We start from the raw sequence: 27228 nt of genomic DNA, 5'->3' as shown, positions 1-27228 counted from the left end.
GGGTTGCGAAACCGCTCTCCAGATAATGCCCTTGGCCCAAGGAACCTACTATCGCTGGAAGTGTCATTCTGAAGCTGCAATGGGAAATAATATCGATAAGGTCATATCTTGAATCTTGGCACCAAGATGCAGAACTGAAGCGAACGCTCGGCTTGGCGACGTGCCACGTATCGCCTTCCTGATTGGCTAATTTGACAAGCATTATTTAATGTCTGTATGTTAAAAAGCACTCGGTGGAATGGGTGGTGCCACAAATAAGGGCGATTATTTGTGGCGATGGCAACTCCAGGCGACGAGCCAGGCGTCGCGTTTGCCACGTCGGATGACAGCGCGCCGGACAAGAAGGCCGCGAAGCGCAAGTCGCAATACCGTCCCGAGCACGGCCTGCAGTTCGGCGTGCGGCCCATGTCGGACCCGCCGGTGCTCAAGGTGCAGTGTCTCTTCTGCGTCCACTTTGGCCGCGAGATCCTCGAGCCCGAGAAGCGCCTGCGCGAGGCGACCAAGAACGTAAAGTACTGGCGGCCGCCGTACCGCGCCGAGCTCTACCACAAGCACCACCAGCGCCAGCACTTGACGCTGTACACGGCGTACGAGCGCCTCTCGCACCGTGAGAAGGTCGCCTTCTTTTTGCCCGAGAATGTCGCGCGCCTGCGCCAGACGACGACCGGCGCCAAGATGACCGCGCTCAAGCACGTCACTGTCAATCTCTCCGAGCCGCCGTACATGTGGAAGCAGCTCTTTGACGTCCCCGTGCCCCGGCATTTGCACGCGCTCGCCGACTCGTACTCGCAGCAGGTGCTGGCCGGGCCGCCGCTCGAGCCGCGCTGCCAAGCATTGTGCTCGCTCGCCATGCTCATGGGCCAGCCGCACATGAACGCGAGCATGTTTGAGATGCAGATCTCGGCCGCGCTCTCCAACAACGTGCCTCGCCTCGATATCGTGCACGTGATCCTCACGGCCGCGCCCGTCATCGGGGTCCCTGCCATGCTCTCGGCCCTCGAGCTTGCCCACCGAGTGTTCACAGCTGCGTCCGAAAGCGACGAAGAGGAAGCCGGCGATGGCAGCGACTCGCCGCAAGACGTCACTGTGTAAGCTAACGACTAGGCCAAGTGACCCGTTTGATATCAAGACAGCGCATCCCATAACAAGACGTCCAACAAAATTGCTAAATTGACACTTGACAAATGCACGTCAAGACCTCGAGGCGTGGGCGGGGCAGTCGTTGACGTCACCGGGCTTGCATAAATAACACGGACGTTAGTTCGCTCACAGCGCTGTCGAGCAGGCTCCGAGCTTTTCACGCAAGCGCCGGAGTTCGTGTTCGAGGCGCGAGTTGCTGTCGTGGGCAGGAGGCTCCTTGAAGCCGGCCAGCTTGGGCGGCCGTGCCGAACGGTCGTTCTGATACATGTTGTATACGTGCAGGGGCGCCATGGTCTCTTGTGGCTGGTCCCAGAGCGCCGGGTAGCTAAAGTCCATGGACGTGTCCATGCTCGTGTGGCTCGCGGCGCTGTTGTCGTAGGCGGGGACCTCCCTCTCGTAGGACGGAACGGGCGTCTCGGGCTCGCTTGGTGTCGGCGGCAGGCGCTTTGCAGTCGACTTGACATTAAGCTCGTCGTTGAGAAGATGCACCGTTGCGCTGAGCTCTTGGTTCTCCGCCTGTGTTTGCTGAAGGAGCTGCCGCAGGTTGGTTGCGTCGTTCTCGAGGGTCGCGACAGCCTGCTCGTGCGCCTCCCGCTGCTGTTGGAGCTCGAGCTGTTGGAGCTGGACAGTCTCGCGCAGCGTCTCGACTTGTGCTGCAAGCGCGTCCAAGGCCGCCTGATGGTTCACCTGCACCATCTCGAGCATCTCCTGGACGTCCATCCTTCGGCTGCCAGCTTTGGTCGACGTCGCGTTTTGGCCAATGAGATGGCTCCAAGCGAAATGCACCAATGGTCTTGCGAGAAACGCAGAATATTACGCTGTCGCCCAATCAAGTGCGAAAACCCTTTGGCTCCGCGCTACGAACGCAAGCAGGCGCCACGTAATGCCATGAAGCGGGGTCCTGCCACCGCGATAAGCTCTCGTAATGCAGTTGCAACGCGTAGCGCCGCAGCGTGCATTGCAGACGCGTAGGATCGGCAAACGTCGCTCGGCAAGGTATTCAGCAGCGCTTACGACATGGCGCGAGCAATGCTCGGATATACTCGAACAAACCACTTCGTCCTCTACACTCTGAATGAATCAAGTTCAAGGTCATGGCACAAACGGTAGAGGAAGTTCTTTCATGCGCTGGACCCTCGTCAATGCAACGGTGGGGGGCACTGACGTGGCACGCCACGGGTGTACCATCAACGGCTCAATGGCTCAGTCCTCACGCCGCCAACGACGTCGCCGCGAACCATGTGGGGACGCCGTACGCGGCGACCTGGCGTGCGCTCGCAACGCCACTCTCCGCGTCTCTACGTGCCTACTATTTGTCGATGAGTAATTTGTGGCAATGGTTGAAATGCACGCAATTCACAAATTTCCCGAATTTCTCGGGAGCGAAATACGCACATCGTTTTGGCCAATCGGCAGCGCGCACGCAATGCATGGCCAATCCGCGCGCGTAAATGCTAGCATTTCTGCCAATCGCACGCATTTCTAAGAGAAAGTGCAGCAGGATGGACGGCGCGGTCGTGATCCGGGCCATGTACTTTGTCGGCGCGATCTGCATCGTCCTCGTCACCCTCGCGCTCGGATGGGTCGTCGTCTGGAAGCTCATGCTCTCCAAGATGAAGCTCGTGCGCGAGCTCCTGGACTTGAACCCGCCGACGTCGCCGCCACCCGCGTCCAAGCCCGCGTCCTTTGACGAGCGCCTCAAGCAGTACAAGGTATTTCGCCCATGGCGCCTCGATCTCGCTGGCGCACGACGTCATCGTCTTTGTAGGAGAATCCCAAGCGACGTCAAACCGGTAGTAGTTTACTTGCGCGCGAAGAGGATTAATCGACTAACTAACACCAACACGAACGTGCTACGCAGTGGGCTCTGTCGAGGACGCATTTGCCTTCTTCTCGAGGGCGAGTTTGATGCGCTCGGTGAGGCTCGTCGCCTCCTTGCTAATCGTGTCCATCGCATTGTCGTCGGGCTCGGCGGGAGCCTGCCGTGGTCGGACCACGGCGCAGTCGTCCGGTAGCGTCCAGAAGCTGCGGCCATATGCGACGTTGTAGTAGAACGTGCGCTATGCATGACGTCAGTCGCGCCTTATCCCGCTCCCCATCGCATTACCCCCGTCGCTGCGTCGACATGCTCCGTCCAGAGGCCGCGCTTCTCGGCCATGGCTGTGAATATCAAGTGCTGCAGGCTTGATCTATGCGATCTCGGAGGTTCCCAAGTTGGCACATCAGATATCAACCATGCACCCAGTCGCATGTGCAGACCACTCGGCTACAGCTCTCGGCTACCTGTCTGGCCATCGCTTCCTCTCACCTCGTGTCCAGTCCGACTTTGCCTTGTCAAAATGGCGCCAGTATGGACGGTTCGATCAAGTGGCGACATTATCCTACAAGCTACTTTGCCCACTCGGCCGCCGCTTTCTCTGCTTCGATTGCGCACCTCCACGCTGGCACCACTCGTGAGTCGGACTCAGGAGGCGCATATATTAGATTGTCCCCTGGCCACTAAACCAAAACAGCAGTGTTTCGCTCTCGCCCACCGAAGCGTGAGCTGCCTTCGATCTCGTTTCAGAACCCGAGCTCGCGATCAGAGCTACGATCAGGCAAATATGATGGGGTGGCTACCCTATTTGTGCTTCGTAACCCAATATTCGTGCGCAGGTTTATGTTAGAACTTGCTAGTCGATTTTGCACCCATCATCAAAACGGTATCAAAGGGACGACGTAGTGGACGCACGAGTTCTTAGTTTAAACATCAATAATGTATCGCGAGGTGGATCTAATTTATACAGCGTTGAAGCGGTGGTCTAGCGGCAAGTCGAGGAGCACAGACAGAATGTGGAGCTCTTCTTGCGTCCAGGGCTCGGGCAGGCTCGTCCAAGTGATCGGCGCGATCGATGGCAGTTGCGACCACCAGACGCTCTCGTCGTCGTCATCGGGCGACGAGCACAGAATCGATGAGAGCGCGTCGTCGCTGTCGTCCATGGATGCACTGCGCACCGGCGACACCATGGTCGCGATGTGCGGCTCGTTGCGGAGCGCGCGGCGAAGTCGTCGGCGCTTGGTGTCCGACTTGCGCTGGTTCTTGTTGTGCAAGAGGCGGTGCTCTTCGCAGAGCGTGTGGGGCTCGCCGTTCTCCTTGATCGTCCGCTCGTTCATGCAGCGGCCGCTCTTGTACTTGCAGCGGCCATGCGACGCATTGCTGCCGGCAAAGGTCGTAGTGTTCATAATGGTCTTCTTGGCGTAAATCGCAGACGCCGGGGAGAGCAAGGACGAGGAAGAAGCGTAGCTCAAAGGCACCTCGATCGTCGTTGTCGTTGCCAGCATAATTGAAAAGTGATCGTCGGCGGCGCAGTGCTTTCGTGCCGGTCGGCGCCATTCCAGCTGGCGTGTAAAATTTGACAAACGTACAGTACGAATATTTGGCGAAACCGTTGTCCCACTCTCTCCGGATACGAAACGCGGACGCCCCACGGTCCTTTGACCTCCGTGGACACGACGGCAGAGAGTCTTGCGACGTGCGTGCAAAGATTTGGAGATGTTCCATGCGTCCGACAGGGGCCCGATGAGATGCTTCCGTGCTCTGGTCGGCGACGAGAGTACGCAATGCAAGTCGACCGCTCGCGACGCCACGTGTGGGATCGCGGAAAACAGACTCGCGGCACGACTGTATGTGTCCCCAATTGAAAGATTTTGGGCACCCATTTCTACTCCGCCCGTTACTCACCGACGCAACGTGGAGGACATGCCATCATACGCTTTTCCCGCGAAAATCAATAAACGAGCCATGGTCGATATTCGAACGATAGAAAAAGAGAAGAAAGCAAAAAGCTATGCTGTCGCAGAGATACTACGATCGATGAACGTCTCTCTCCCGCCACTACGCTCCGCGGTCGAAGCCCAGGATCTACTGGCGCTGAAGCTGTGCGTCCCCAACGCGACTCGTCAAGCAATCGACGCGGCCATGTTCCTCGCGATCGAACGCGGTCATCTTGGCGTCGTACTGAGCCTCTTGGAGCACACGCGCGTCCGGTATGTGTACGTCGAGCACGCGGTGGCTTGTGGCCAGGTGCGCATCGCACTGCATCTGAACCAGCGCGCTGGCGATGCCGTGTGTGCTGTTACGAGCCCGACGACTTGCCCGCGAAATGAAAAAGAGGATGATCGCCCGGCGATGTGGTCGCTGGCCAAGCACTTGCTCTCGAGCCCGGCCGTGTGAACGAGTCGGAAGTGTATGCGTCGTTGACAGTGGGATATGTTGACATCCTTGTCCGCCGAGCAAAACCATAATATTACAAAGACGCAGTCACGCTGGCTGTCACACGCTGCTGCTGCTCCAATCGGATGAGAAAAGCGACTCTGCGTTTTGGACCAGAGGCAGCTGGCAAACGGATCTTTCCGTGACTTGCGTGTCAAGAAATTTTCGTCCCCTTTGCGCAACGATGGACCTGATATCCAAGCAGGTTCCAACCCCAAAGAGGGTGGGTGTGCGGTCTAGGTAAGTGCTGAGTGTCCGCGATCGAGCCGGCCCGTTGAAAAGTTCATGACACATTACGTTGCCACAGACTTCTCGCTGCGATTGCAAACGTTGTGGCGCTTTTTTCGGCCTCAAAAGACGATCCCACCTATTTGTTTTGGCGCGTAGGACAGAGCGCCCTTCTAGTCAGCTGCCGTCGTAGTACCACGAGACGCAAGGCAACAACACCGAGCTGTTGGACCAGACGGGCGCTTGCACGGATTGAGGCGGCTTGCTTTATCAGCAGTGGTCGGCCACCCCATTCCGATCGCTGAGACTGAGGACTGTTGTAGAAAGGACCATCGTTGAAAGAGCGACGACAGTCGACAGCATCACAGGGAGCGACGCTGCTCGGGATGGCCGTTCGCTGTCACAAGCAGATCCACACCATGCGTGGTCTGCTTGCAAAGTGGCGCGAAGCTTTCTGGTGTCATTTAGCATGCAGAGGGCCTTTGTGCGTGTTCTACCGCGACGGGCATGCGAGCTTAGAGCCTAAATGTGTGTTGTCGTTGGTGGCTGGACGGCCACACGGGACTCTACCTCCGACAATAATGTGTTCGGCAATCCACGCGTCCTATAAGATCGTATCGTTGGATACTGGTGCAGTGCAGGGCAGTCGCAACACGTCACAACCAAGAAATGCAGGTCGATGGTTTCGACAAGGACGGGACATCTCAAGAAACGGGTGGTCTACTCCAACACCGTCACCGCGCCACGACACCGCCGTGTAATGAATGCCAACCATATTACAACGCCACAAGCTCAACGGCCCGTGCAACGACGCTCGTCGCCACGAGCTATCGACGCTCCATTTTCGCGCAATCGAGCGGTCGACCTCATCTCTGCCATGCACAACGACATCCCTGCGTCCTGGGAGTAGTAGTACGTATACCCAAAGAGGGTGGTTGGATGTCCAAGGGCTTGTTTCGTGACCCTTGCTGCACATCGCCGCCATCCCCGTCCATATATTGCGTCAACATCCACCAACCGATGAGAAAAGCAGCGACGACGACCGTGGTGCTGCGGGGCCGAAAGAACATCGCCGGTGCAACGAGGTCGGCACCGAAGGATTCCGCGTCGTCTCGCTCGTTGGCGGAACCGACGCCATTCGCTGTGGAGCAGGACAGTCAACTATCACTGCGATGGAAGCCGCGTTGCGACTCGCGACAAGCCTGTTGACAGTACTCGCCAGACGGCGTACACTGTATAACGCCACAGTGACACGGCCTTGCCGCTCTCGGATTGGTCAATATCCGCTTGCTGCTTGGCTCTGATTGGCGCCATTCGGCTTGAGCCAAAGAGACAGCGTGCGTCCGGACTGGCGCGGACGACTTCTCGTATGAGCTCCGCCATCGCGCACGTCCTAAGCACGCCCGAGCTCGTGCTGCACATTGCGGCCTACCAAGCTGGCGCGTGGCGCGACTTCATTGCGCTGCGGCCCTTGGCCATCGTCGACTTCCAGGCGCGGCTGAGTCCGATGGCCAGCACCTGCCGTGACTTTTGGCTCTCGTACGAGCGCACCGACTTTGTGCCGACGCTGCGCCGCATCGACGCCGAGTTCCTCACGCCATGGTACCGCGGCTACGGCCTCGCGCGCGTCCTGCGCTACATCGACGCTTACGGCTACCGCGGCTTCTTCACGCTCCTCATCGACGCCGTGCACGCGGGCCGCCTGCCCGTGCTCATGTTTCTGCACCATACGTACGGCAGCGGCTGCGACGTGCAGCACCTCGTGGACCTTGCGGCGTGCAGCGGTCATCTCGACGTGCTCACGTTTCTGCATCAGAACGGGTACAATGGCTGCAGTACGAGCGCGATGGACGGTGCGGCCGCGCTCGGGCACTTGCATATCGTCCAGTTCCTCCACGAGCACCGGCAAGAAGGCTGCAGCGTCCAAGCCCTTGATTTCGCAGCTCAGAACGGGCACTTAAACGTTGTCAAGTTTCTCAAGACGCACCGCAACGAAGGCGGGACCCCCGGTGCGATCGACTTTGCCGCGCAGAATGGCCACTTTGACGTCGCCGACTATTTATCGCAGTTTGAAGCCCAGAAACCCTCCAAGCTCTGGATGCGCTTCTACTGGGTACGGCCGGGCGAGAGTCTCTGGCGGCATCAGCTACTGCTCGTGTTGCTCCTTGTCTTGAGCGTCTCGGCGCTCGGCGTCATCATGGCCTTTAGCCCGCTTCAAATCAACGCCATCGTGCTTCCCCTCCTCGCGCTTATTGCGATCTATGTCGGCGTTCGCTGCCTCCACCGATAGTACTAATGTTATGCTATAAAGCACCTCCATTGTGCTGTGTCAACTTCCCGTCTTCCGAGTTGACATCATGACCACTACTGAATAGGTGAATTTCTATCCTTGTCTTCAAATTTCAAGGTTCGAAAGTGCAGGAAAAGGTCCTTTTTACGCCTAATTAGGCAACTAAGCCGAAATGTAGATCGATTTCAGGATTGCGACTAATTCCGTTGTAACCGTTTGTGTACTAGATAAGGCAATATTCGGCACTGGACCAGGATATTGCCATTGCCATGGCGCTGGAAGGGTGGATAGTACGCCATGCGCCCGACGTCAACCTCGTCGACACCCCCGTCTTCCTTTGCGGCCATGGCCTAGCCTACGCGCTCGTGCATTTGGCCCACGACGCCTGTGATGGCGACGGCGCTGCGCGCTTTGAGCTTGCACTCGCCGCTCTCGACGCCTCGGAGCCCGCGCTCGAGTGGCATGTGCTTCCGAATGGCAGCCTCGTGCACACGTATGCCTACCCAGTCGACGCGCCGCGCCGCTTGCACCAGAAGACGCCGCCGTACGAAGTCCTTCTCGATCCATCCGACGCCACAGTCGCGTACCTCTGGACGTGGTATCCCTCGAGGCTTTACCGCCTGCGCGTCGACCTGCGCGCCGGCGTCGCCTTGGACAAAATCATGGCACTGCCCATCGAGCCCGAGACGAGCTATTTAGCCAACGGCCTTCTGTATCTCGTCTCCGAGGTGGAAGACGATATCGTCGTCGATGTGGCTGCGTGGACAACTTTGACGAGACGAGAGCCACCGCCGCTGCACGCCCGCGTTCTGCCGCCAACGATGCGCGATACCATTGCTACGCGAGGAGCTCTTTCGTTGGCACAGACCCCCGAAGGTCTTTGGGTTGAAGGGCTCGGGCGGCCGCGGCTCTTGACAGCCAACGACGACGTCGAGTGCGTGGCGTGGACCAGCGACGACGCCATCGTGCTCACAGTGCTCGAAGGCGACACATGGATGCGCCGGTTCGTGCATCTTGTCGATCTTTATGGCTTTCTCGAAGGACTCGACTGGGAAGATTCGGCCACGGCTCTGCGTGCGCACGTCGACTGGCTGCGTCAACCGCGGCTTGCGCTCTCGGCTGCCGACGAGACCGACGTCGACCGTGTCGTGTCGGTCAACATCGAGCACCGCACGCACTGGGCTCTGCACTGCCCGGCAGACGACGTTGTGCTTCTCATCGACCCCGCGACGCAGGTCTGTCATCATGTGCTCCAGCGTGCGAGTGCCATCGATGACGTCCTCGGGCTCCTTGCTGCCATGAGCAGCCATGTGACGTGGGCAACCCCCTGCCTCCTCTCCACAACACCCCAGCTCGCCACGATGGATGTTAACGACGTAGCCACGTACTGGCCGAGCCCGGCGGCGATGATACAAGCAAAGCGCTTGGCGTATCGCGAGCCTAGAGATGCTCGCCATCGCCTCGTAGGGCTCTCTGTATCCCTGCACAGCGGTTTCCTCGGCCTGAACGACCTTGCCAGCGTACTGTACGCCGCCCCGAGCTTGCGGAGAGAGGTGCTTGCACCCAACAGCGCCGGTCGGAGCCAGGCACGGGCGCGACTCGCAACCCTCATATTTCTCAGCCGCGCTGGGTCGGCCAAGTACCAAGCGTTGGCAGCGTCGCTGGTGCTCTACCTCACCTCTGTCGACGACGACCAAGTGGACGCGCTGGATCTGCTCGTACGAGACACTGTTATTGCGACTAGCAACTAGAAATTTAGAAAGCAACATAGTACCACAGAGCGATTACTCCACGCAGCCTCGTTGGTGCGATTGTCGAATTTCATAGTAGGGCTAGGTGTGCACTGGCTTGCGAAGCTACGGTTTCGACGACAAAGGCACGTGCGGTCGTCATCCATTTCGAAATTCAGTGGCTACGTCATACGGCGCTGATGTACACAGCATGTTTGCCACGCAGCGCAACATATGCGGAATCGTGTGAGGAAAAACCAAGTGGGGATTTTTGGGCAAGTCAGCGTTACGCCGTGAAGACAATATTGTTAATAGAACTACGCACCACGTGCGTGGCTGGATCGCACCAATTTTCCGTGATATTCACAACACGATTCGCAGCCGCCCACGTAGGCACGTTGGCGATTGCGAGCCTCTTCGCTGTGTCGGTTGCGAGTCGGTCAGGACGCAACGGAGTCGAGTCGCTTGCACAAAGGCTTTGTCTTCAAAGATACTTCCGTTTTTACTAACGCTAGGACTGCGCAAGCGGCGGCTCATCTGCCGACCCTCTGGCCCCGGTCGGGTCCACGACGACGACCACGCTCCATGGGCCCCTTTCGAACGTCGTTTCCTAGAACTAAGAAATATGAGGTGTCCGACGAGTAGTAGCAGGCGTTGGGTGCGACCTCAAACTCGAAGCTCTTCGGTTGGCGGACGTTGGCAGAGACATCGCTGCACAAAACATTGCGTGAAGTCCCCGTTCCATCCTTCATCAATAAAAATTACAGTCTGCAGCGACTATGCACGGGCGGTCTTCGATTGCATGGGCACGAGCGGCCGCAAAACCAAGCGTCAGTTGCATACGACCTCCGCCTAATGTCCATGTAGCCAAAGTCTCCAAGTTCTGTGTACACATGGAACAACTTATTTGTTAACTTATCGCGAAATGTGCTGGTTCTCGGGGCGTTCAAACATCGGGTCGAACATCTCGCTTTGGTTGATCGGGTTGCGCTTTCCGTTGGCAAACGTGAAGCGGTGCGCCCGCCAGTCGGCGCCGTCTTGCGCTTCGAAGCGGAAGATGTCTTCGCGCTTGGCCTTGTTGAACTGCACGTCCGGGTGGCGCGACGCATAGCGGGCCATGGTGTACGAGCCGCCTGAGATGGCGCAGACGATGATGCCCATGATGGGGTAGCACGCAGGGTCCGAGAGCCACGTGCGTGCGAACGAGTACGAGCGCTGGGCAGCGACCATGGTGGTGGTGGTGGAGAACGAGTCGATTGAAGAATGATGAGGCGACTGACGCGTCTGATGAAGCCGAAGACGTCAAGCGCAAAGACGTGGGCGTGCTGCATGTCTAGCGAGCGCTGTCAAATCTTTCACACCATTGAACCTCTGGTCTCGCGATCTTGATCCAGGTGCAGCCAGCACATCGCAGGACCAGAGAGAGCCACTCTCAGCACTCTCTCGAACACTCTGCCGTTGTGGTAGACTGACTATATACCCGTTGCTCCTAGTAGAATAATCTTATGCTGGTTTCCTGTTGGCTGGCGGGACACGAACTTACCTCAACTCAACACAGTGTCGGACAAGGGGCGCAAGGGTTGTTGAAAGTCCATACGTTGCTCCTGTGTCCGACTATCAGTTCTGAGTGCCACAAAATTGTATTTCTAGCGGCACAAGGTTACTTCTCGTACCATACGAATGTAGGGTGGGGCCTGCGCGCTCTATGGTAAGTCTGCTCGATCCATGGAAGGCTTGCTTGCATCAGTTTGGTGGGGGCGTACGATGCTCTACTCTCATGCTCTCTCTTCTCACACTCTCACATTACCTGCGCTTTTTGCACTTGAAGTAGCCAATCAGCGCCCGCGACGCAAGTTGAAGTGCAAAGAAGCTGCAGGTCGTGCACAGACATGCCAGTCAACTGAGTCGCTCGGCTGGCATATCTTTGTACGCGCTGGAGGCTGCCAGCTCATGGCTGCGTCAGTCGCCTCATCATTCTTCAATCGACTCGTTCTCCACCACCACCACCATGGTCGCTGCCCAGCGCTCGTACTCGTTCGCCCGCACGTGGCTCTCGGACCCTGCGTGCTACCCCATCATGGGCATCATCGTCTGCGCCATCTCAGGCGGCTCGTACACCATGGCCCGCTACGCGTCGCGCCACCCGGACGTGCAGTTCAACAAGGCCAAGCGCGAAGACATCTTCCGCTTCGAAGCGCAAGACGGCGCCGACTGGCGGGCGCACCGCTTCACGTTTGCCAACGGAAAGCGCAACCCGATCAACCAGAGCGAGATGTTCGACCCGATGTTTGAACGCCCCGAGAACCAGCACATTTCGCGCTAAACAGCGTCGGTTCATAATGACACTCCGTATTTACATTCAACGCGTTTTTGGTTCCATACTGGTATGCTACACATTTCCTCTCCTACGATATGCTCATCAGTGGCAGCACTTACGAGGTCCCTTGTAGCCATTTGAACGTTAACGTTAAATTAATATATAGCACGTTATGTCCCCAACCCGTCCGACGAGGCTGTCGTTCAACTTCTATTTTGGCCAAGAAAGTCCATTTAAGAAAATCCATGAGGAGTCTGAATCAGTGGATGGATCAAGCCTCGCGGCTGCTACCAGCGTCGTGGCACCTCTCACCGCGCGCGAGTGCCGAGCTGGACGTGCTCGTGCGGCTTGGAAGCCACATTGCGGCCTCGATCCTCAGCACCTTTGCTCTCTCGGTCACGGCGCTCGTCATAGCAAAGCGCGTCGGAACGGCCGAGTACACGGCGGTCGCCTACGCCCAGCTCGTGCTCGATTTTACGCTCACCGTGTTCACACGTGGCTTCACGAAAGGCCTTCTGGCCCTCGCATCGCAAGCGTACGGTGCCCACAACCATGCGCTGATTGGACACTACACGCAGCTCACCGCGTTGTTGCTCACTCTTGTCTGCGTACCGCTGAGTCTGCTCTGGTACTACAGCTGCGGCAGTCTCCACGTCGTCGGGCTCGCGCCGGTGAGCGTTGCACTTGCTACGCAGTACGCGCGCGTCTCGGTACTGGGGCTTTGGCCGCGCCTCCTCTTTGATGTCGTGGCGGCTTCGTTTCAGGCCCAGCAGCTCGCGGCGTCCGCGGCCGTCGCGTCGCTTTGCGCAGTGGTTTTCAATGCGCTGTTGAGCATCCCCTTGGTGTTTGGCCTGTCTTGTTTGGGTGTACGCGGCCTCGGGGTTCTTGGTGGCCCGCTCGCGACGAGCCTCACGCTGTGGTGTCGGCTATTCGGGTATGGCTACTACATGCACCGCGTCACACCGCTTCAGTCGCTTTGGCAGTGGTCGCCGCGGTCTCTCTCGTTGGCGCAGCTGACCGCGCTTCTCTCTGTCGGCGCGCCGCTCATGCTCGGCGACTTCGTTGAAAATCTTCAACTCCAGATCATGACCATCTTTGCCGCCCTTCTCAGCGACGTATATCCGCCAAGAGTCTCTTCTAGCAAGCTCATGTTGGTATAGGTGTCGTTGGCGGCGCACACCACAGTGATGCAGATCGTATATCTTGTGACTTCGCCCATCTGCGGGCTTCACGACGCCGCCGTGAGCCGCATGGGTATGTACTTGGGGGCCGGCCACGCCGAGGCTGCTGCGTTCGTCAGCCGACTCGTCCTCGGCGCGATGCTGTTTACGTCCGCTTGCCTCGCGCTGCCGTGGGTGCTCTGCCGTCACTGGATCGGCTTGACATCGGATCCGCGCGTTGTCGACCTTATCAGCAGCGCGACGGTGCTGGCGGCCGTCGGCTACGTCGCCCTCTCGCCTTTCTTCTACGCCATGGTCACCTCCGCCGTCTCAAGCGCCGCTTCTGATGGCAAAGATGACGGCGTAGGCAACACTAAATGCGCAAGCTCGCACCGTGCCCATCCCGCGTACGTACTTTGTTCGAAAAATGACGTGGCGTCACCACGTGGCCAGGAGCGATTGTGTGCGGTGCATGGTTTGTGGGCGTCCCGACGGCGTATGCGCTGAGCCAGTTTGACAGCAGAGGTCTCCTCGGCGTCTATATGGGCATGGCGTTTGGGTCCGGTGTCACGACCCTCCTGGGCGTGTACTTCGCCGCCTTCTCAGACTGGGTCGCCGAGGCCGCCAAGGCCGTCGCTCGCACGCGCCCCTTTAAAGGGACTTTACCACTTCTGGCGACAGTCCAAGCAACCGACTACGGCGCCACAACCGACACCCTCCTCGAATACGACGAGGAATCTTAACACCAAAAGAAAATGCATCCGAAACACTATTCACGGAGGGCTAGGTTAGAAAAAGCGTGAACTCTACCGACGACGGCGCTGCGTCAAGACGTAGAGCCCAAAGATCGCAATCGGGAAGAGGTACCACCACAAGAGCGAGAAGCTCGGGCCGTCGCTGTCCGCTCCAGCGTGAAGGTTCTGGGCGCGCACGACCTTGAGCATCGGCGCCGTCGTTGCTGCGACGTTGCCCGCGGGTTCGTGGCTGAAGTCGCCATCGTCCACCGTTCGCTTTTGCGTCTTGGGCTCGGCAAGATACTTTTCAAACCCGTAGCTGGCCTTGAGCCAATTCTCAACCTTGGGCAGGACCCACGCGTCGTCACTCGACGTGTTGGTCGAGCACATGTCGCACACATTCGGCTTGGGCCACTGGTAGTGCCGGATGCGGCGGTTGACGCCGTTGTGCACCTTCCAGAGCCAGAGGTACAGCGCGCGGGCCTTGTTGCTCGGGGCTTCCATGTCGAGCAGGTGCATCGTGTCGAGTGTGTTGGCTGCGAGGAAGTGGTCGCGGCACGGTACGCACGTGAAGAAGTGTCGCACAAAGCGCCGCGCGGCGCCGACAACGGCGACCGCGAGCTCGGGGATGTGGGCGCCGGTCACGTCGTGGCCGTTGAGCATCGTCATCATGTGGAAGAGCGTCCACTGACCGCACGTGTAGAGCTCACAGGCCGCGTACTTGGTGCCCGAGCCTTCGAAGAGCGACGGGAGGTTCATCCACTCTTCGGTCACGCCGTGCTCGTTGACCATCGGATGTGCGTGGAAGGTGACCATGGACGTGGCCTGCCACGCCCCGACCATCGCCTTCCACTTGACGTCCGTGAGAAGCGACACGGGCAGAAGCGACTCGTACAGCGACCGGATGATGAGCCGGTACGTCGACCCGGGAAACGTGAGCGAGACGACGCGGATCCACTCTTTCAGCGCGTCGAGGGCGTCGTCGTCGAGCATTTGACGGCCGACAAAGACGCCGCCCTTGAGGCCAAAAACAAACGCGGTGCCAGCGTCGTGCACGCGCGTGGTCACGTTGGCCGGCAGCGTCGACTCTTCCCAGAGCGGCTTGAGCGTCGTGGGCGGCGGCGTCGTCGGCGGGTTTGTCTTGCCCTCGGGCGGCCACGTGCCCGTCTCGTTGTAGAGCTGGATGCGGAACTGGTCGGCGACCTACACATCAACCGCCGTTGTGGGTCGCCATCTGCGTCGAAGGACGTACGAGGCCAAGCACTTCGTCCATCGTGTGTTCGCCGACCGCGCGCTTGTTCTCGCCGAGCCACTTTTTGTCAAAGTTCCAGAGCAGCAGCGTCGGGAAGCCCTTGACGTTGTAGATCGAGCACTGGTAGTAGTCCATGCAGCTCAACGCGCCGACGTTGACGATGCCGAGGGGCTTGTAGTACGCAGCGATCTCTTCAAAGATGGGCACAAACTGACGGCAGTGCGGGCAGCTACACGTAGGTGTTAGGCGCGTTGGGCGAAAGCTGGGCGAACGCACTAGGGATGGTAGAAGTCCATGAGCCACGGCTTGCCGTTGCCGCCGTTCTTGACGAGCGTGTCAAAGTTGTCGTCGGTGAGGAACGTGATGTTCGGGTGCGACTCGTTGAAGAGCGGCTTGTCGTTCTCCTTGCCGGCGTCCATGGCGGTGAGGCCCATGCCGGCGACGGCGCCGACGGTCAAGGCCAACGCGAGGAGGCTGCGCAGCATCGACGGCAAAATCGGAAATGCTGCCCAATGAACGCGGTGCAGCGACTCGTAACACGCTGTGATTGGCCACAATTAGACACTCCAAAAACCGGTTAAACCCTTTACCCACTCCGAAGGCCGGACGTTCTCAGATGATCGGCCTGTTGGACCAGGATCTCCAACTGCACTCAGGTGGCCACGCGTCTAGTTGTTGCTGTTAGCTAGCAGCCGACGCCAAAAGGACGAGGCTTGGACGCCAGCAACGCGTCGCCGCTCTTGAAGAAGAAGACGGTGGTTTCTTCGAAATCGAAGGCCCAACGCCACTGCAGTTGGCGCCATGACCACTGCAGTTGGCGCCATGACACGCAAATCAACCTTTGATGTCAGTTAAACCCTGCCTAATGGGCTTAATCAGGGCTCAAATATGTACGTACTACTACGCTACACATTGTCAACAAACATATATTATGCACGCCTTGCCACGTGGCAAGACGACGACACCTGGCGGCGACTTGTTGGAGAGCGACGCAGGATGCATCGCTCGATTACTCGATGAGCGGGAGGGCGCCGTGCAGCCGCAGCTCCCACTTGGCGCCTTTTTTCATCGACGCATTCGTACACACCGTGTGGACGCGCCACGTTTTGACGTCAAAGACATAGATAACGTCCTGCTTTGTCCAGGTGAGGAGTCCGGTCAAGGCCGCCGAGGCGCGGTCGACGTGGTACACGCCGTCGTGAACCCACCCGGTCTTGTCAAAGAGGTACTTGGCGCCGCAAGAGAGCAGGTACGACGGGTTTTCCGTCGGTGGCTGCAGCGTGTAGCGCAGCCGATCGTGGACGTACATGGTGAGAGACCCGCCGAGCGCAATGGCAACGAGCAAAAGCAGACGCGGTAGGCTCCCAATGACAACGTCGCCGCTGGAACACACGGCTTGGTAGTCGGTCGCGTCGACCGCGCAGTGGAGCTCCAGGCGAACCCGGTGTGCGATAGGTGCAATAAGACTCAGAATTGCGGCGGTCGCCCACACAAGGATGGCCGCCTTGTTGGCATACGACGCCGTGTACTGCTGCGTGAAGACCATGCCAATGTCGTCGACGATGTAGACGAGCCAGCCGAGCTCGCCGGCCGCGAGCACTTTGGTGCAGAGAGCGAGGAACGGCGAGACGTCTTGGCGAGCCGAGAGAAGGTACGTGGCCTTGCCGGTGAGCTGGAGCTGCAGCGCGGCCGTGCTGAGGATGCAGAGCGCTGTTACGCTCCGCAAAAGCAGCAGCGGGCGGCCGATCCAGACCATGCCACCGACGCGGTTGACCTCAAAGAGGTTGAAGCCCTCGCTCGTGAAGCGGTTCTGCACCGTGTACAAAATCGCGACGAGAGATATCATGAGCAGGAGGAGCGAGATGTACTGGCAAAAGACGCGGAGGTACGATGCTACGTTGACGGGCACCTCGGCCGCGCTCGCTGTAAATGTTGTTGACATGTACGCTGTCGACATGACCGTGAGCGATGCGTCGTTGGCTTCAAATGTGACGACTTCCCGGTAGCCGAGAGCCCAGTCGTAGAGGTTGGTCCAGCCGGCGAGCTGCATCGGCACGTCGTCGGCATCGATGACGCGTTGGTGGAAGAGCGAGATCTCGTTCGTTATTGCGTCTTGAAGGTACGCCACAAGGTCCACTGAGAGTGCGTCCACCTCGCTTTGCACGCGCTGGGCCTGCGCCCGAGTCGCCTGCAGATACGCAGGTGCAAAGTACGACTTCAGAAAGGACGAGACGCTTGTGAGCATCGCGCGACAGTCGGAGGGCGACACGGCTTCGACCTCGCACGTCGATGGTATACGCGTCACGGCCTCCAACGCGACGCCGGACGCGACCAGCGCAAATAAGATCTGGTCCTTGGAGGTGTAGACCCACTCGCCAAAGCCGACGTTGCAGGGAACCCCAAAACCAAAGTAGGCCGAAAGACCGAACGAGAGATTGCCCGATGAAAGAAGCGCGTTGCACAGCAAGTTGCTGCCGGCCGAGTACTGCGAGGTCGCGTTGAGGGAGCTCGGCACGGCGACGAGGCCCTGCATGGTCACGAGTTGGGAGTAGGCGGCCTGCGCTGTGTACGTGCCGTTGCCGTCGGTCGTATTCATCAAGACACTTCGAAGCGCTTCGTGCACGTCGCGCACTAGGGCTGCTAGCGAGGCCGGGTAGGCTACATGACGCAGATCCACCGACCCGAACGCCCCGAGGTGAGACTGAAACACGTCGTAGGCGGGGTCCAGCGGCGCACTCATCGAGCCGTTGCGATAGTAGACGTCGAGTAATGAGGTGTTGGTAAAGGCAAAGCGGGGGCTGATTCGCAGCAGCGACTTGCCCGTGACGCCCGAGTCATTGGAGGCCAGCGCCCAGAAGTCACTCGCCAAATTCCAATACATTTTGTACGACGTCTGCGTCCCAAGATGGAACGAGCCGTTCGAAGCTTGAAGCGTCAACGGAAACGCGAGCCCGAGCGCTGTGACGACGTTGAACGTGTTGATGACCCCCGCCGCCTTGTAGTTTTGCCAGGCGGTCGAGTAGGACGCAAGCCCCTTGCTTGTCCAGTAGGCGACCTCGTCCGCCTCCGAGTTGGCGTTGGACTGCGTCACTTGAAGCCACTTGCGACCTCCGAGGTCTTGGCGCAAGTCGGCGGCGATCCCCATATCGAACGCTTGGCCCCAACACACCTCAAAGCCATCCCAGTCGGCGTTGCGCAGCGGGGCCTCCAAGTAGACAGCCGCATTCGCCGCGTACTTGGCAGCACATCGCACCTGGCGCGCCGCCGAGTTGGCCATCGCCCAGCGCTTGTCAAAGTCGACCCAGCAGTACTGTGTCGCGATCCACGGTATAAGGCACGGGTTCGTCGCGCGCAGCCCGAGGATCGCCACGTGCAAGTCGCTCGCGGTTTCAAAGTGAATGCGGCGCGGAAGCATGTCGGTGACCGTAACAGTGGTCGTGTTGGTCGCATACGAGTTCATATCGGCGTACTGGTGCAGGTCCAGCGGTCCATCCTCGAGCGATGGTGTGAGCCAGAGGTACCGGTTGAACCAGTTGGCCACGTACGTCTGTGTGCCACTGGTGTTGAATGTGACCCACCAGAGGTCGTTGGCGAGGTTCACGGACGAGAGCTTGAGGTAGTACAAGCTACCCCCGACGGTGGCGAAGAGGTAGCCGAGGCCGAGACACACCTTGACGACCGCCATCCGCCGGTTTGGCGACGCCACGTGCGTCTGCGACGGGGCCGTCATAGGCACAACCTCCATGCACGGTCCGGCACTCGACTTTTGAAAGCTCATCCAGAGCTTGGTGTCAAAGATGAACTCGCGGTGGCGCCATGAAAAGCGAAAGACGCCCATCATGCACCCGAGTGCCGGGTCGATGGTCCACGCGTCATCGCCGGGCAGCTCCAGAAAGGCTTCGGCCGCCGCCGACGTCAGCGTCGACGCGCGTCGCATGCGAAGCCGACGTGGCACCCGCATGCTCGCCGTGACGCGCACGAACAGGATGCTGGTGAGGCTGGCGACGCCGTTGATGGCGACGATGAGCAAAATACGATGCAACGAGCCAAACGTGACGGTGCCGCTCGTGCATTGCAGCGAGAGCATGACGCCGCGCTGCGAGCACGTCCGGTCGATCACGAGGGTGGGCCGAAGCGGCCAGAGGAGTTCGAGAAGAAGCGTGAGAGCCCATACGGAGAAGCTGCTGAGCGCCGCCGAGAGCGCAGCTTCGTTCGGTGCAAACACCAAGAGGACATCGGTGAGGACATATGTGAGCCACGTGGCTTCGCCAGTGACGACAGCGGCGTGCACGAGCGACAGCGGGGTCAAGACGAAGCGACCGACGTTGTCGTCCGAGACAAACGTCGTGCTTGGGGAGCTCAGAAGGACGAGGGCTGTGACGGCGCGGATGAGTAGCATCGGCCGGCCGATCCACACCGGACCTGCAACGCGGTTGAAACAGAACAGCTCGTACCCACGCAGATGGCAGTGGCCAACCAGCGTATACCCGATGGTCCCGAGCGCCACAAGCACCAAGAGGGCGGTGGTCACGACCGCGATGTACCAGAGATAATAGCACGTACTTGCGGGCACCTCGCGGGCGCTTGGCGCCATCGACAGCGTCGGCAACGGCTCCGACATGAGCACCATCGTCGACACGTCGCCTTGGAACGAGACCACTTCGCGGTAGCCGTAGACCCAGTCAAAGAGCATGAGCCATCCAAAAAAAGCAAAGTCATCCTCCAGTAGCGGCTGGTGAAGCACGAGGTTGTCGCTGCCGTTGACGGTCGCAAACTGAACGACCTCGACACGCAGGTCCTTGACGTCGGCCACGACACGCTCCACGAGGCGTGTGAGCAGCGGCATCGTCAGCGGTCGCAGCGGTTCGGTGAGCGCTTGCGTTGCGCTGAGCGCATCGACGCAGCGGGCGCTGGTGCTGACGCACTGACGACAAATCGCAGAGACGAGCGGGTCGTTGGCTCGCACGAGCCGCAGTGCTGTCATTGCAAATGCCTGACCTGGTGCGCCCAGCAGAATCGAACTGGCGACCTGCGCCGCGCACGTGTCTTCAAATGAAAAGGACTGCTGGACATAGCCCGAGCCCGCGTACGTAGCGCAGATCGGACTGCCGCCATAGTACGTCGTGTTGGGAAGGCGCCAAGACGACGGAACAGGGTCCAAGGGCACTGTGATCAGTTGCCGAAAGGCCGCCCAGAGGGTGGCATTGGCCTGCAGCGCCGTTGCCACCACTGCCGTGTGCGACGAGACAAGCTCCTGCAGCGACGCTGGCGGTGGGAGGAGCCACATATCGATCGACACGAACGGTCCAAGGTGATCGTGGAGAATGACGCTGCAGGGCGTGTACGGGTAGAGCCCCAGGACCGTCTCGACGGTAGCCGACGGCCCGACTGAGTTGTTGGCGATAAAGTTGTGTGCACTGCGCACGAGGCTGCCGTTCAGAACGGAGGAGGCCCAGAGGTCGTTGAAGAAGTACCAGTACAAGATGGACGTGGTCCAGAGTGCATCTACCACCATATGACCATCCTATTCTTATGTATCAAGTTGATAGTACCGCGGCTCGCATATGGGATTTTGGTCGTTGAGAGCGCTTGCTCCCAGCCAAAAGCGTTCGTGATGGAAATGGTCTCGTGGATCCCGGTGGTGAAGATGTTGCCCCACTGCACGGTGTAGTGCGTGAGCCCATGCTCGGACCAAAACGTCAGATCACTCTCGATCGAGTCAAAGGCGTCTTGGACACTGTCGAGCCACGCAGCGCCACCAGGTGACGCCACGACAGCGTCGCCCACCGAGAACATGAACGACGGGCCAAACCGCGCAAAGAACGTCGCCCAGTTGACGCAGCGAAAGGTTGGCTCAAGGTACACGGCGCCGTTGGCGACCAAAGCGGCGCAGCGCTCTTGGCGCAGCGCTCTTGGCGCGCCTGGGTGTGCGCAAGCTCCCAGCGCCGGTCGACGTCCACGTAGCACGGCTGTGTCGTGATCTGGAAGATGGCCCAGGTGGGCAAATTGCGCAGCGCTGTGATGCCTTGTCGAGGCGTCGTCAGATGGTTGGACACGAGCGACCGCGGGTACGAGGGCTGGACGTCCAGCATCGTCGACGGCGTGTCGTATGTTCGAAGGACGGCGTTTGAGACGTTGAGGACATCGATGACACCACTTGACGTGGTCCAGAGACGCACGCGGTAGAGGTCCAAGAGGTAGGTTTGCGCGCCGTGGAGGGCAAAGCCAGCCCAGAAGAGGTCGTTCTGGAGGTACGGGTAGAGGATTTTGAGGTAGTAGACGCTACAGGCCATCGAGACCACAATGTAGCCAAGGCCGAGGAGACACTTGGCGCGGCGCATGTTCGTTGCACAAGGCTATATCTGACAAAAGCGTTTTCTGTATCTCGGGGGTAGGGTTGTGTAAACCATTATAGTTCGTTAAATAGTGTATATATATTGATTGAGGGAGTTTTCTAGGACGACTCGGACGACTTCCACGCGTGGCGCTCGATGCGGCCTTTGCCCACGAGGTCGGCGAGGTCGCGCGCAATGTCGGACGCGGTCGGTCGCTGGTTCGGGTCGGCGTGGAAGCACTGGCGCGCCAGCTCCAAAATGGCTCTGGGGCACGTCGCCGTCATGGCCGGGCGGAGGTTCTCGTGCATGACCTTGTTCAAAATCGCGATCGCGGGGAACTTCCACTCGTGGTACAAGCTCTTGTGGGTGTCCATCTCGGCGAGGACGCACCCGAACGAGTAAATGTCGGCTTGCTTCGTGTACTTGAGGCCCTTCATGACCTCGGGCGCCGAGTAAAAGGCCGTGCCGACGCCTGCGGTCAGCGTATCGTCGTTGATCTGCTCGCGCGAGATGCCAAAGTCTGAGAGCTTGGCGTGCGGGAGCGCGAGGAGGATGTTCTTGCTCTTGAGGTCGCGGTGGATGATCGTGGGTTCGAGGAGCTCGTGGAGGTACTGCAGCGCACGGGCGACGTCGAGGGCGAACACCATCTTGGTCGACCACGGCAGCACGGGGTTTGCGAGCAAGTACGCCTTGAGGTCGCCCTCTGGAAGGTACTCGGTCACGGCGCAGAGCGTCGACGGCGACGTCAGATCCCACGCAAAGCCAAGGAACGCGACAATGTTGGGGTGCCGGAAGTGCGCCATGAGCCGAATCTCTTCAGCGAACGCCTCGACAACACCCTCGATCTCGATCCGGATCGACTGGATGCGCTTGATCGCAATGCGCTTCTGGCGGTACTGCCCGAGGTACACCTCGCCAAACGCACCAGCGGCGAGGATGCGGATCCAGTCGAGCTCCTTGTACACGAGCTGCTTGCATGCGACGGACGGGTCGCGGTAGAGCTCATGAAGCGCGACTTCGACCGACGACCCGGAGCGCGCAAACGACGGCGGCTGCTGGGCGGGCGACGGCGGCGTCGTAGCCTCCATGTAGCGCGAGGGGTCGGTGCTGCCGTCCACGATCGGCTGCTCGTACTTGGGCGAGCTTGGCGGCGACGGCGCGTGTCGGCGGCGGCGCCAGAGGCAGCAGCCAAGCAGTGCGAGGAGCACAACACCGCAAATGGTTGCGATCAGCACAATGTTGGTCGTCGAGAGACCACCCGTACTGTCCTTGGCCGGCAGCGATGCCTTGACCGCAGTGAGCCACGATGTCATGGCGGTCGACGGTGTCGGCAGGCATGTGTTGAGGCTCTCTGGACGGTTGTTGCGGGGTTCGCAGGGGATGATGCGCGCGGCGGGCCGGCTCGGACACGTGCTCCACGCTGCTTCGGGATACAAGCTCACTGGCAGTGTATGGATCGCGAGCTTGGTCCAGCCAGCGGACTTGTCTTGGTGCCGCCACACACGCGGCTGCGGCACGTCGCTCGGGCCCAGGCCGTCTTGCGCGAGGAGGCTCGACGAGCCGTCTGGGAGGTTCTGGAGGTCCATTGCGCACTTGATGACGTCGTCAAGGAACGTGCCCGTCGCGGCCTCTTGCCGCAAGAGCGAGACGGTGGCGCCGTTGACGCTGGCAGGGCACGATCGCACGGTCTGCGACGACGGGTTCGCCGCCGTGAACTCGTCGAACGTAAGGCTAATGTTGGCCATGCCCATGCCGCACTTGGTGTACACCTGCAGGTAGGCGTCGGTGCCGCTGACGTTGCCGACGACGAGGCCCAAGTCCCAGAGCAGCGCTTGACGCACGAGTGTCGGCAGCACGTCCCACGTCAGGCCCAGCGGCGCGAGGCGCGCCGTGACCGTCTCTGGCACTGGCGCCGGGAAGGCCACGGCGCCAGCATTGACCTTGCGCTCGTCGAGGGACCGGAACCGGGCCACGTAGTCCGCGCTCTCTAGCCACTGGGTCATCGCTCGCAGAAGAATTATAAAGGCAGAATAACATCGACGCGCGTAACTTCGAACTTCGATCCTGGAGCCGCCCCTTGGACCCAAGACCTCGCACAGTACCAGGTACTAGTATTGAATACATACGAGTACGCTTATCACTGTGATGTGCAATCGCGCAAGGCGCTACACTTCGTGGCGACGCCAGGTGCTACGTCGGCCGTACTCGCCTTCTACGCTGCCACGTAGCCTCAGCTCGTCGCACGCAGCTTCTGAATCTGCCACGAGGGCGGTGGATCGACAGCACAGGAAGTGGCGGCTGCTGGCTACTACTACTGTACGAACGCGTGCGCGACGGCATTGCGGTGCCATGTCTATGCTAACGTACGCTCTTGCAACACAGAGCGCCGTAGCCTTCGAAGTTCGAAGGTGGACCGACGGGCAACGCTTGTCACAGCGACGACACCACCTCCTTGCACAGGCTCGCAGGTCTCGCCCGACCTTACCGATAGCAGAAGGCTCACAAAGCCGAGCCGTCAATGATTCTAGCAGCAAGGCCATACGAGTACGCGAACACTAGCTCGTATTTGTTGGTGGCTAAACCTACGACGCGATGGCTCAGGTATACAGGACGTCTTCCAGGTCCCGCCGCTGCAGGAGATCCCGCGCCTTCTCCGAGCCGAGCTCGGATGGCGCCATGTGGCGCAGCTCGTCCGTAAGCAGCTTGGTCGCGCGGTTGCCACTGCGGACTGGCGGTTCGTGCGACGGCGCCATGAACGGCGTGGCACTGATGCGAAGTCCGGGGGCGCCGACGCCGGCGATAGGGTCTTCCTCGACGACGACTTCGTACTGCTCGGTGCAGACAAGCCCGACAAAGACGTCGCCGGCTGCATCGCGGTGCATGGCAACCTTGGTGAAGAGCGTGTGCACGTCGCGTGTGTAGGCGCCGCGGTACACGAACGAGAAGCAGTACTCGTCGTCGATGTCCTTCCACTGCAGCACGCCGTTGTGGATCGGAAATGGCTTGTTGTAGTGGTTGAAGCGCACCTTGGCGCTGCCGCAGCTGTCGTCGCCTTGGGCTGGCGCAGCGAGCAGCCGCGTCGCCATCTCGCGCACCGTTTCGGGCAATGGCGCAGGCGGTGATCGTGCCGTGGTCGACTTCTTCTTGCGATTTGCTGGTTTGTGCGACGGGAGCCTTGGGAGGCTTGACCGCGCCTTCTTTGGCCGGGCTACGGCTGCTGGCGCTGCGCCACGCGCAACCAACGGCTTGGGCTGCACCAGCATGCGGGCTCATGCACCGCGCCGGCCAGTTGCAAAACCGGCCTTTCTCGTTGGCGGTTTCATGTTCAAGACAGTGTTTCAGACAGTGTAAAATACTGGTTGAAGCGAATGACAGACGCAGCAGTTCTTTGTGACGAGCGTCTCTCCTTGCTCTCCTTGGCTGGACACTGTTGGAAGTGACGACACCCCCTCGTGTAGGTACCTCGGAGCCCTCATGTTGCGCGCAGGACCTCCCGACCAAATGACAGCCTTGTCTGGCACATAAGCGATAAATTTGCGCTGGAAGCAACGCCAACGGCTGCTGCGTCTTGCGGCCACTGCCCAGGACCTCGCCAGAGGACAGCGGACGGTAAGCGAGCCTCGTACATGCGTCCGTGCGGATTTACGGCCATGGGCACGGGTGCACCGCCACGCGGGTTCGTCACATTATTTCAGAATGCATACTTCAAATAGTGTGAATATGAATACCGGATACGCAGGGTATCCGGACGTTGCGATCCCCACCATTAAAATTGCCACAACCAAAGTCGACGAGGAAGATGCGTCACCGTATCGCGATGCGCCGCTTGGGCCGTGATGGCGAGCACCGCTGGGCCATGCTCCGCAACCAGGTCACGTCGCTCATCGAGCACGAGCGTATCCGCACGACGCTGCCCAAGGCCAAGGAGCTTCGCCGCGTCGCGGAGCAGGTCGTGACGCTCGCCAAGCAGAACGACATCTGCGCCCGCCGCCAGGCGCAGGGCATCGTGCGCACCAAGACCGAGTTCGACAAGCTCTTCGACACGCTCGGCCCGCGCTACATGGACCGCGCCGGTGGCTACACGCGTATCGTCAAGGCCGACTTCCGGTACGGCGACAACGCCGAGATGGCCGTCATCGAGTACATTGACCGCCCGGGTGAGCTTCGCCGCGCCAAGCCGGGTACCGCCCACCTCGCCAAGAAGCAAGAAGAGTAGATTTGTATGAATGGAATAAGGTAGACACACTTGAACCGCGTGTACGCACTTTTGCTGCATCCTACTTGGCGCGCTTCGACGGCGTCATCATGCTCGGACTGCTCCGATTGCTGTTCGCGCCGCTCACTGCGCCCTCGCCGTTGGTCGGTGGCCGCTTGGCGCCTATCGTCCCATGAGTCACACTTGTCATCATCATCATGCCACGTTGGCGCACCTCGCTTGAACGAATCGAGCTGGCGCTCCGTGTCGCAGAGACGCTCGTCGATCACCAATAGGAGGTTCTGCACCTTGCCCACGCCACGTCTAAGAAGGACGTTATCTAAGTGCTAAGGTTAATTTTATGACGCCCACACGGGCTCGTTTCCATTTTTGATATGCGCTCACAAGGACGCAGGATGCAGGAAAACCTTTGACAATGGATATGACGCATCAGCCGGCATCTTACGCAGCGTCATTGGCACCACGACAACTACGGCGGGTACACCTAGTGCCAATTTTCGTCGTTTCTCAAGCTGTCGTTGGCTCGCGACGCATGCGTAGTCGCTGATGTGGACGCAGCGTGCAAGCAAACCTCTGAAATTAATACGATCAATTTGCCGACATCTTGAATAGCTCCTATTGCGGCGTACATGGCACACCGTGTCGGGGGATCCGATTCATGGCAAAACTCGATTTTTCCCGAGCGATCTTTGGGGTGAAAATGATTTTACAAGCCATCTAACTTCCGAAAATAGAAGAAATTGCTTCACTTGGCTCCGCGCGGATTGGTGCAGCATTCGGTGAATCTTCCCCAAGAGAAGGACACGTTGTGCAGGAAGGGCCACCAAAGTCGAGCCATCAAGACAAAGGCATGGGCATGCGCCGTCGACGGGCAAGTGGCGTTAGCAACCGAGCCCAAAGCGGTGGCTTGCAGGTACGTGTGTCGTGTCCAAGCAATCCTCGGGCGACGATGCCTCCAAAAGATTCCTTCGTGGCCGCCGACGTTGCGCATCGCAGGTGTCAAAGGCGAGGACGCCACGTCGCAGTCGTCGTCTTCATAGGGTATCCAAGTGTATGGATCATCGCCCATGGCTGCACTTGGCGAGATGCAAAGCAATGCAGCGGATCAGTCCGCTGCATGGCTCGTTCTCGCCGGTCAACAAGAAGAGGATGCTTGTGCCGGAATAATCACCACGACGCACAGTAGCACCGGGCTTTTCTGCTTCTCGAAACAGCATCCCGTGGCCACTGCTATTTGTGGCGTTTGAACTTCTTGTCGGCCACCACGGCCACCCGCTTGCAGTACAAGGCAGTTGGTGTCTGACACACTCGTATCTTTATACACAAATATGAACACGGCAAATTTTGCCTGGCGGAAGATGGGCCAATCAACCACGAGCGTGGCCACAAGGCGTCAGACAGCATGGCCTCGCGAAGTCGCACCAAAAAGCAACTGGTGTACACATTGCATACATAGATCAAGTCGAAATATCCGTGCCATGTCCCATGCTTGAAACTTTCATGGTCTGCCCTACCCCTGTCATTGACAAGCCCGTGTAGAGGTGCCTCCAATCTCAAACCTTCTTCATTTTCCA

At 59.4% G+C, this 27228-nt stretch overlaps 17 protein-coding genes across 17 annotated transcripts in view; 9 read left to right on the top strand and 8 right to left on the bottom strand.

Moving 5' to 3' along the window:
• SDRG_15879 (hypothetical protein) overlaps positions 1 to 138 on the top strand; it is a gene marked incomplete at both ends in the record, with an annotated part of 1779 nt that extends 1641 nt beyond the window's left edge. Inside the window, one exon of the mRNA XM_008622065.1 lies at positions 133 to 138. Within this exon, the coding sequence (XP_008620287.1) occupies positions 133 to 138 (6 nt within the window). The remainder of the gene's footprint in view (positions 1 to 132) is intronic.
• Positions 139 to 276: 138 nt separating this feature from the next.
• SDRG_15878 (hypothetical protein) lies at positions 277 to 1092 on the top strand (the record flags this gene model as incomplete). Its single annotated transcript, XM_008622064.1, has 1 exon — positions 277 to 1092. The coding sequence occupies one exon, from the start codon at positions 277 to 279 to the stop codon at positions 1090 to 1092; it is 816 nt and encodes a 271-aa protein (XP_008620286.1).
• Positions 1093 to 1152: 60 nt separating this feature from the next.
• Positions 1153 to 2039, bottom strand: SDRG_15877 (hypothetical protein). Its single transcript, XM_008622063.1, has one exon. It carries the CDS (start codon positions 1858 to 1860, stop codon positions 1267 to 1269), a length of 594 nt encoding a protein of 197 aa, XP_008620285.1. The 5' UTR covers positions 1861 to 2039; the 3' UTR covers positions 1153 to 1266.
• Positions 2040 to 2591: 552 nt separating this feature from the next.
• Positions 2592 to 2965, top strand: SDRG_15876 (hypothetical protein; the record flags this gene model as incomplete). The annotated part of the gene is made up of 2 exons (XM_008622062.1): positions 2592 to 2852; positions 2909 to 2965. 2 exons carry the CDS (start codon positions 2592 to 2594, stop codon positions 2963 to 2965), a joined length of 318 nt encoding a protein of 105 aa, XP_008620284.1.
• A 28-nt stretch (positions 2966 to 2993) lies between these two features.
• On the bottom strand, positions 2994 to 3298 carry SDRG_15875 (hypothetical protein; the record flags this gene model as incomplete). The annotated part of the gene is made up of 2 exons (XM_008622061.1): positions 2994 to 3200; positions 3248 to 3298. 2 exons carry the CDS (start codon positions 3296 to 3298, stop codon positions 2994 to 2996), a joined length of 258 nt encoding a protein of 85 aa, XP_008620283.1.
• Positions 3299 to 3851: 553 nt separating this feature from the next.
• On the bottom strand, positions 3852 to 4523 carry SDRG_15874 (hypothetical protein). The gene has a single exon (XM_008622060.1). The coding sequence runs from the start codon at positions 4459 to 4461 to the stop codon at positions 3919 to 3921; it is 543 nt and encodes a 180-aa protein (XP_008620282.1). The 5' UTR covers positions 4462 to 4523; the 3' UTR covers positions 3852 to 3918.
• A 451-nt stretch (positions 4524 to 4974) lies between these two features.
• Positions 4975 to 5559, top strand: SDRG_15873 (hypothetical protein). Its single transcript, XM_008622059.1, has one exon. The coding sequence runs from the start codon at positions 4994 to 4996 to the stop codon at positions 5351 to 5353; it is 360 nt and encodes a 119-aa protein (XP_008620281.1). The 5' UTR covers positions 4975 to 4993; the 3' UTR covers positions 5354 to 5559.
• A 1384-nt stretch (positions 5560 to 6943) lies between these two features.
• On the top strand, positions 6944 to 8095 carry SDRG_15872 (hypothetical protein). The gene has a single exon (XM_008622058.1). The coding sequence runs from the start codon at positions 6990 to 6992 to the stop codon at positions 7908 to 7910; it is 921 nt and encodes a 306-aa protein (XP_008620280.1). The 5' UTR covers positions 6944 to 6989; the 3' UTR covers positions 7911 to 8095.
• A 62-nt stretch (positions 8096 to 8157) lies between these two features.
• SDRG_15871 (hypothetical protein) lies at positions 8158 to 9705 on the top strand. The gene has a single exon (XM_008622057.1). The coding sequence runs from the start codon at positions 8180 to 8182 to the stop codon at positions 9659 to 9661; it is 1482 nt and encodes a 493-aa protein (XP_008620279.1). The 5' UTR covers positions 8158 to 8179; the 3' UTR covers positions 9662 to 9705.
• Positions 9706 to 10521: 816 nt separating this feature from the next.
• SDRG_15870 (hypothetical protein) lies at positions 10522 to 10886 on the bottom strand. Its single transcript, XM_008622056.1, has one exon. The coding sequence runs from the start codon at positions 10868 to 10870 to the stop codon at positions 10556 to 10558; it is 315 nt and encodes a 104-aa protein (XP_008620278.1). The 5' UTR covers positions 10871 to 10886; the 3' UTR covers positions 10522 to 10555.
• Positions 10887 to 11648: 762 nt separating this feature from the next.
• Positions 11649 to 11963, top strand: SDRG_15869 (hypothetical protein; the record flags this gene model as incomplete). The annotated part of the gene is made up of 1 exon (XM_008622055.1): positions 11649 to 11963. One exon carries the CDS (start codon positions 11649 to 11651, stop codon positions 11961 to 11963), a length of 315 nt encoding a protein of 104 aa, XP_008620277.1.
• Positions 11964 to 12202: 239 nt separating this feature from the next.
• SDRG_15868 (hypothetical protein) lies at positions 12203 to 13860 on the top strand (the record flags this gene model as incomplete). The annotated part of the gene is made up of 4 exons (XM_008622054.1): positions 12203 to 13072; positions 13118 to 13432; positions 13485 to 13524; positions 13571 to 13860. The coding sequence occupies 4 exons, from the start codon at positions 12203 to 12205 to the stop codon at positions 13858 to 13860; spliced, it is 1515 nt and encodes a 504-aa protein (XP_008620276.1).
• Positions 13861 to 13868: 8 nt separating this feature from the next.
• Positions 13869 to 15640, bottom strand: SDRG_15867 (hypothetical protein). The gene is made up of 3 exons (XM_008622053.1): positions 15380 to 15640; positions 15104 to 15332; positions 13869 to 15054 (listed from the first exon to the last, which is right to left on the bottom strand). The coding sequence occupies exons 1-3, from the start codon at positions 15586 to 15588 to the stop codon at positions 13924 to 13926; spliced, it is 1569 nt and encodes a 522-aa protein (XP_008620275.1). The 5' UTR covers positions 15589 to 15640; the 3' UTR covers positions 13869 to 13923.
• Positions 15641 to 15929: 289 nt separating this feature from the next.
• SDRG_15866 (hypothetical protein) lies at positions 15930 to 21444 on the bottom strand (the record flags this gene model as incomplete). The annotated part of the gene is made up of 3 exons (XM_008622052.1): positions 15930 to 20608; positions 20656 to 21014; positions 21071 to 21444. 3 exons carry the CDS (start codon positions 21442 to 21444, stop codon positions 16113 to 16115), a joined length of 5229 nt encoding a protein of 1742 aa, XP_008620274.1. The 3' UTR covers positions 15930 to 16112.
• A 45-nt stretch (positions 21445 to 21489) lies between these two features.
• SDRG_15865 (TKL/DRK protein kinase) lies at positions 21490 to 23479 on the bottom strand. Its single transcript, XM_008622051.1, has one exon. The coding sequence runs from the start codon at positions 23439 to 23441 to the stop codon at positions 21558 to 21560; it is 1884 nt and encodes a 627-aa protein (XP_008620273.1). The 5' UTR covers positions 23442 to 23479; the 3' UTR covers positions 21490 to 21557.
• Positions 23480 to 23977: 498 nt separating this feature from the next.
• SDRG_15864 (hypothetical protein) lies at positions 23978 to 24762 on the bottom strand. The gene has a single exon (XM_008622050.1). It carries the CDS (start codon positions 24699 to 24701, stop codon positions 24036 to 24038), a length of 666 nt encoding a protein of 221 aa, XP_008620272.1. The 5' UTR covers positions 24702 to 24762; the 3' UTR covers positions 23978 to 24035.
• Positions 24763 to 25142: 380 nt separating this feature from the next.
• On the top strand, positions 25143 to 25780 carry SDRG_15863 (50S ribosomal protein L17). Its single transcript, XM_008622049.1, has one exon. The coding sequence runs from the start codon at positions 25238 to 25240 to the stop codon at positions 25652 to 25654; it is 417 nt and encodes a 138-aa protein (XP_008620271.1). The 5' UTR covers positions 25143 to 25237; the 3' UTR covers positions 25655 to 25780.
• Positions 25781 to 27228: the final 1448 nt, after the last annotated feature.

The sequence above is a fragment of the Saprolegnia diclina genome (genome assembly GCF_000281045.1).
Source record: "Saprolegnia diclina VS20 unplaced genomic scaffold supercont1.104, whole genome shotgun sequence".
Classification (NCBI taxonomy): Eukaryota; Oomycota; class Saprolegniomycetes; order Saprolegniales; family Saprolegniaceae; genus Saprolegnia; species Saprolegnia diclina.
Note: the sequence above shows the minus strand (reverse complement) of the source record. Positions and strands in the feature narration are given on the sequence as shown.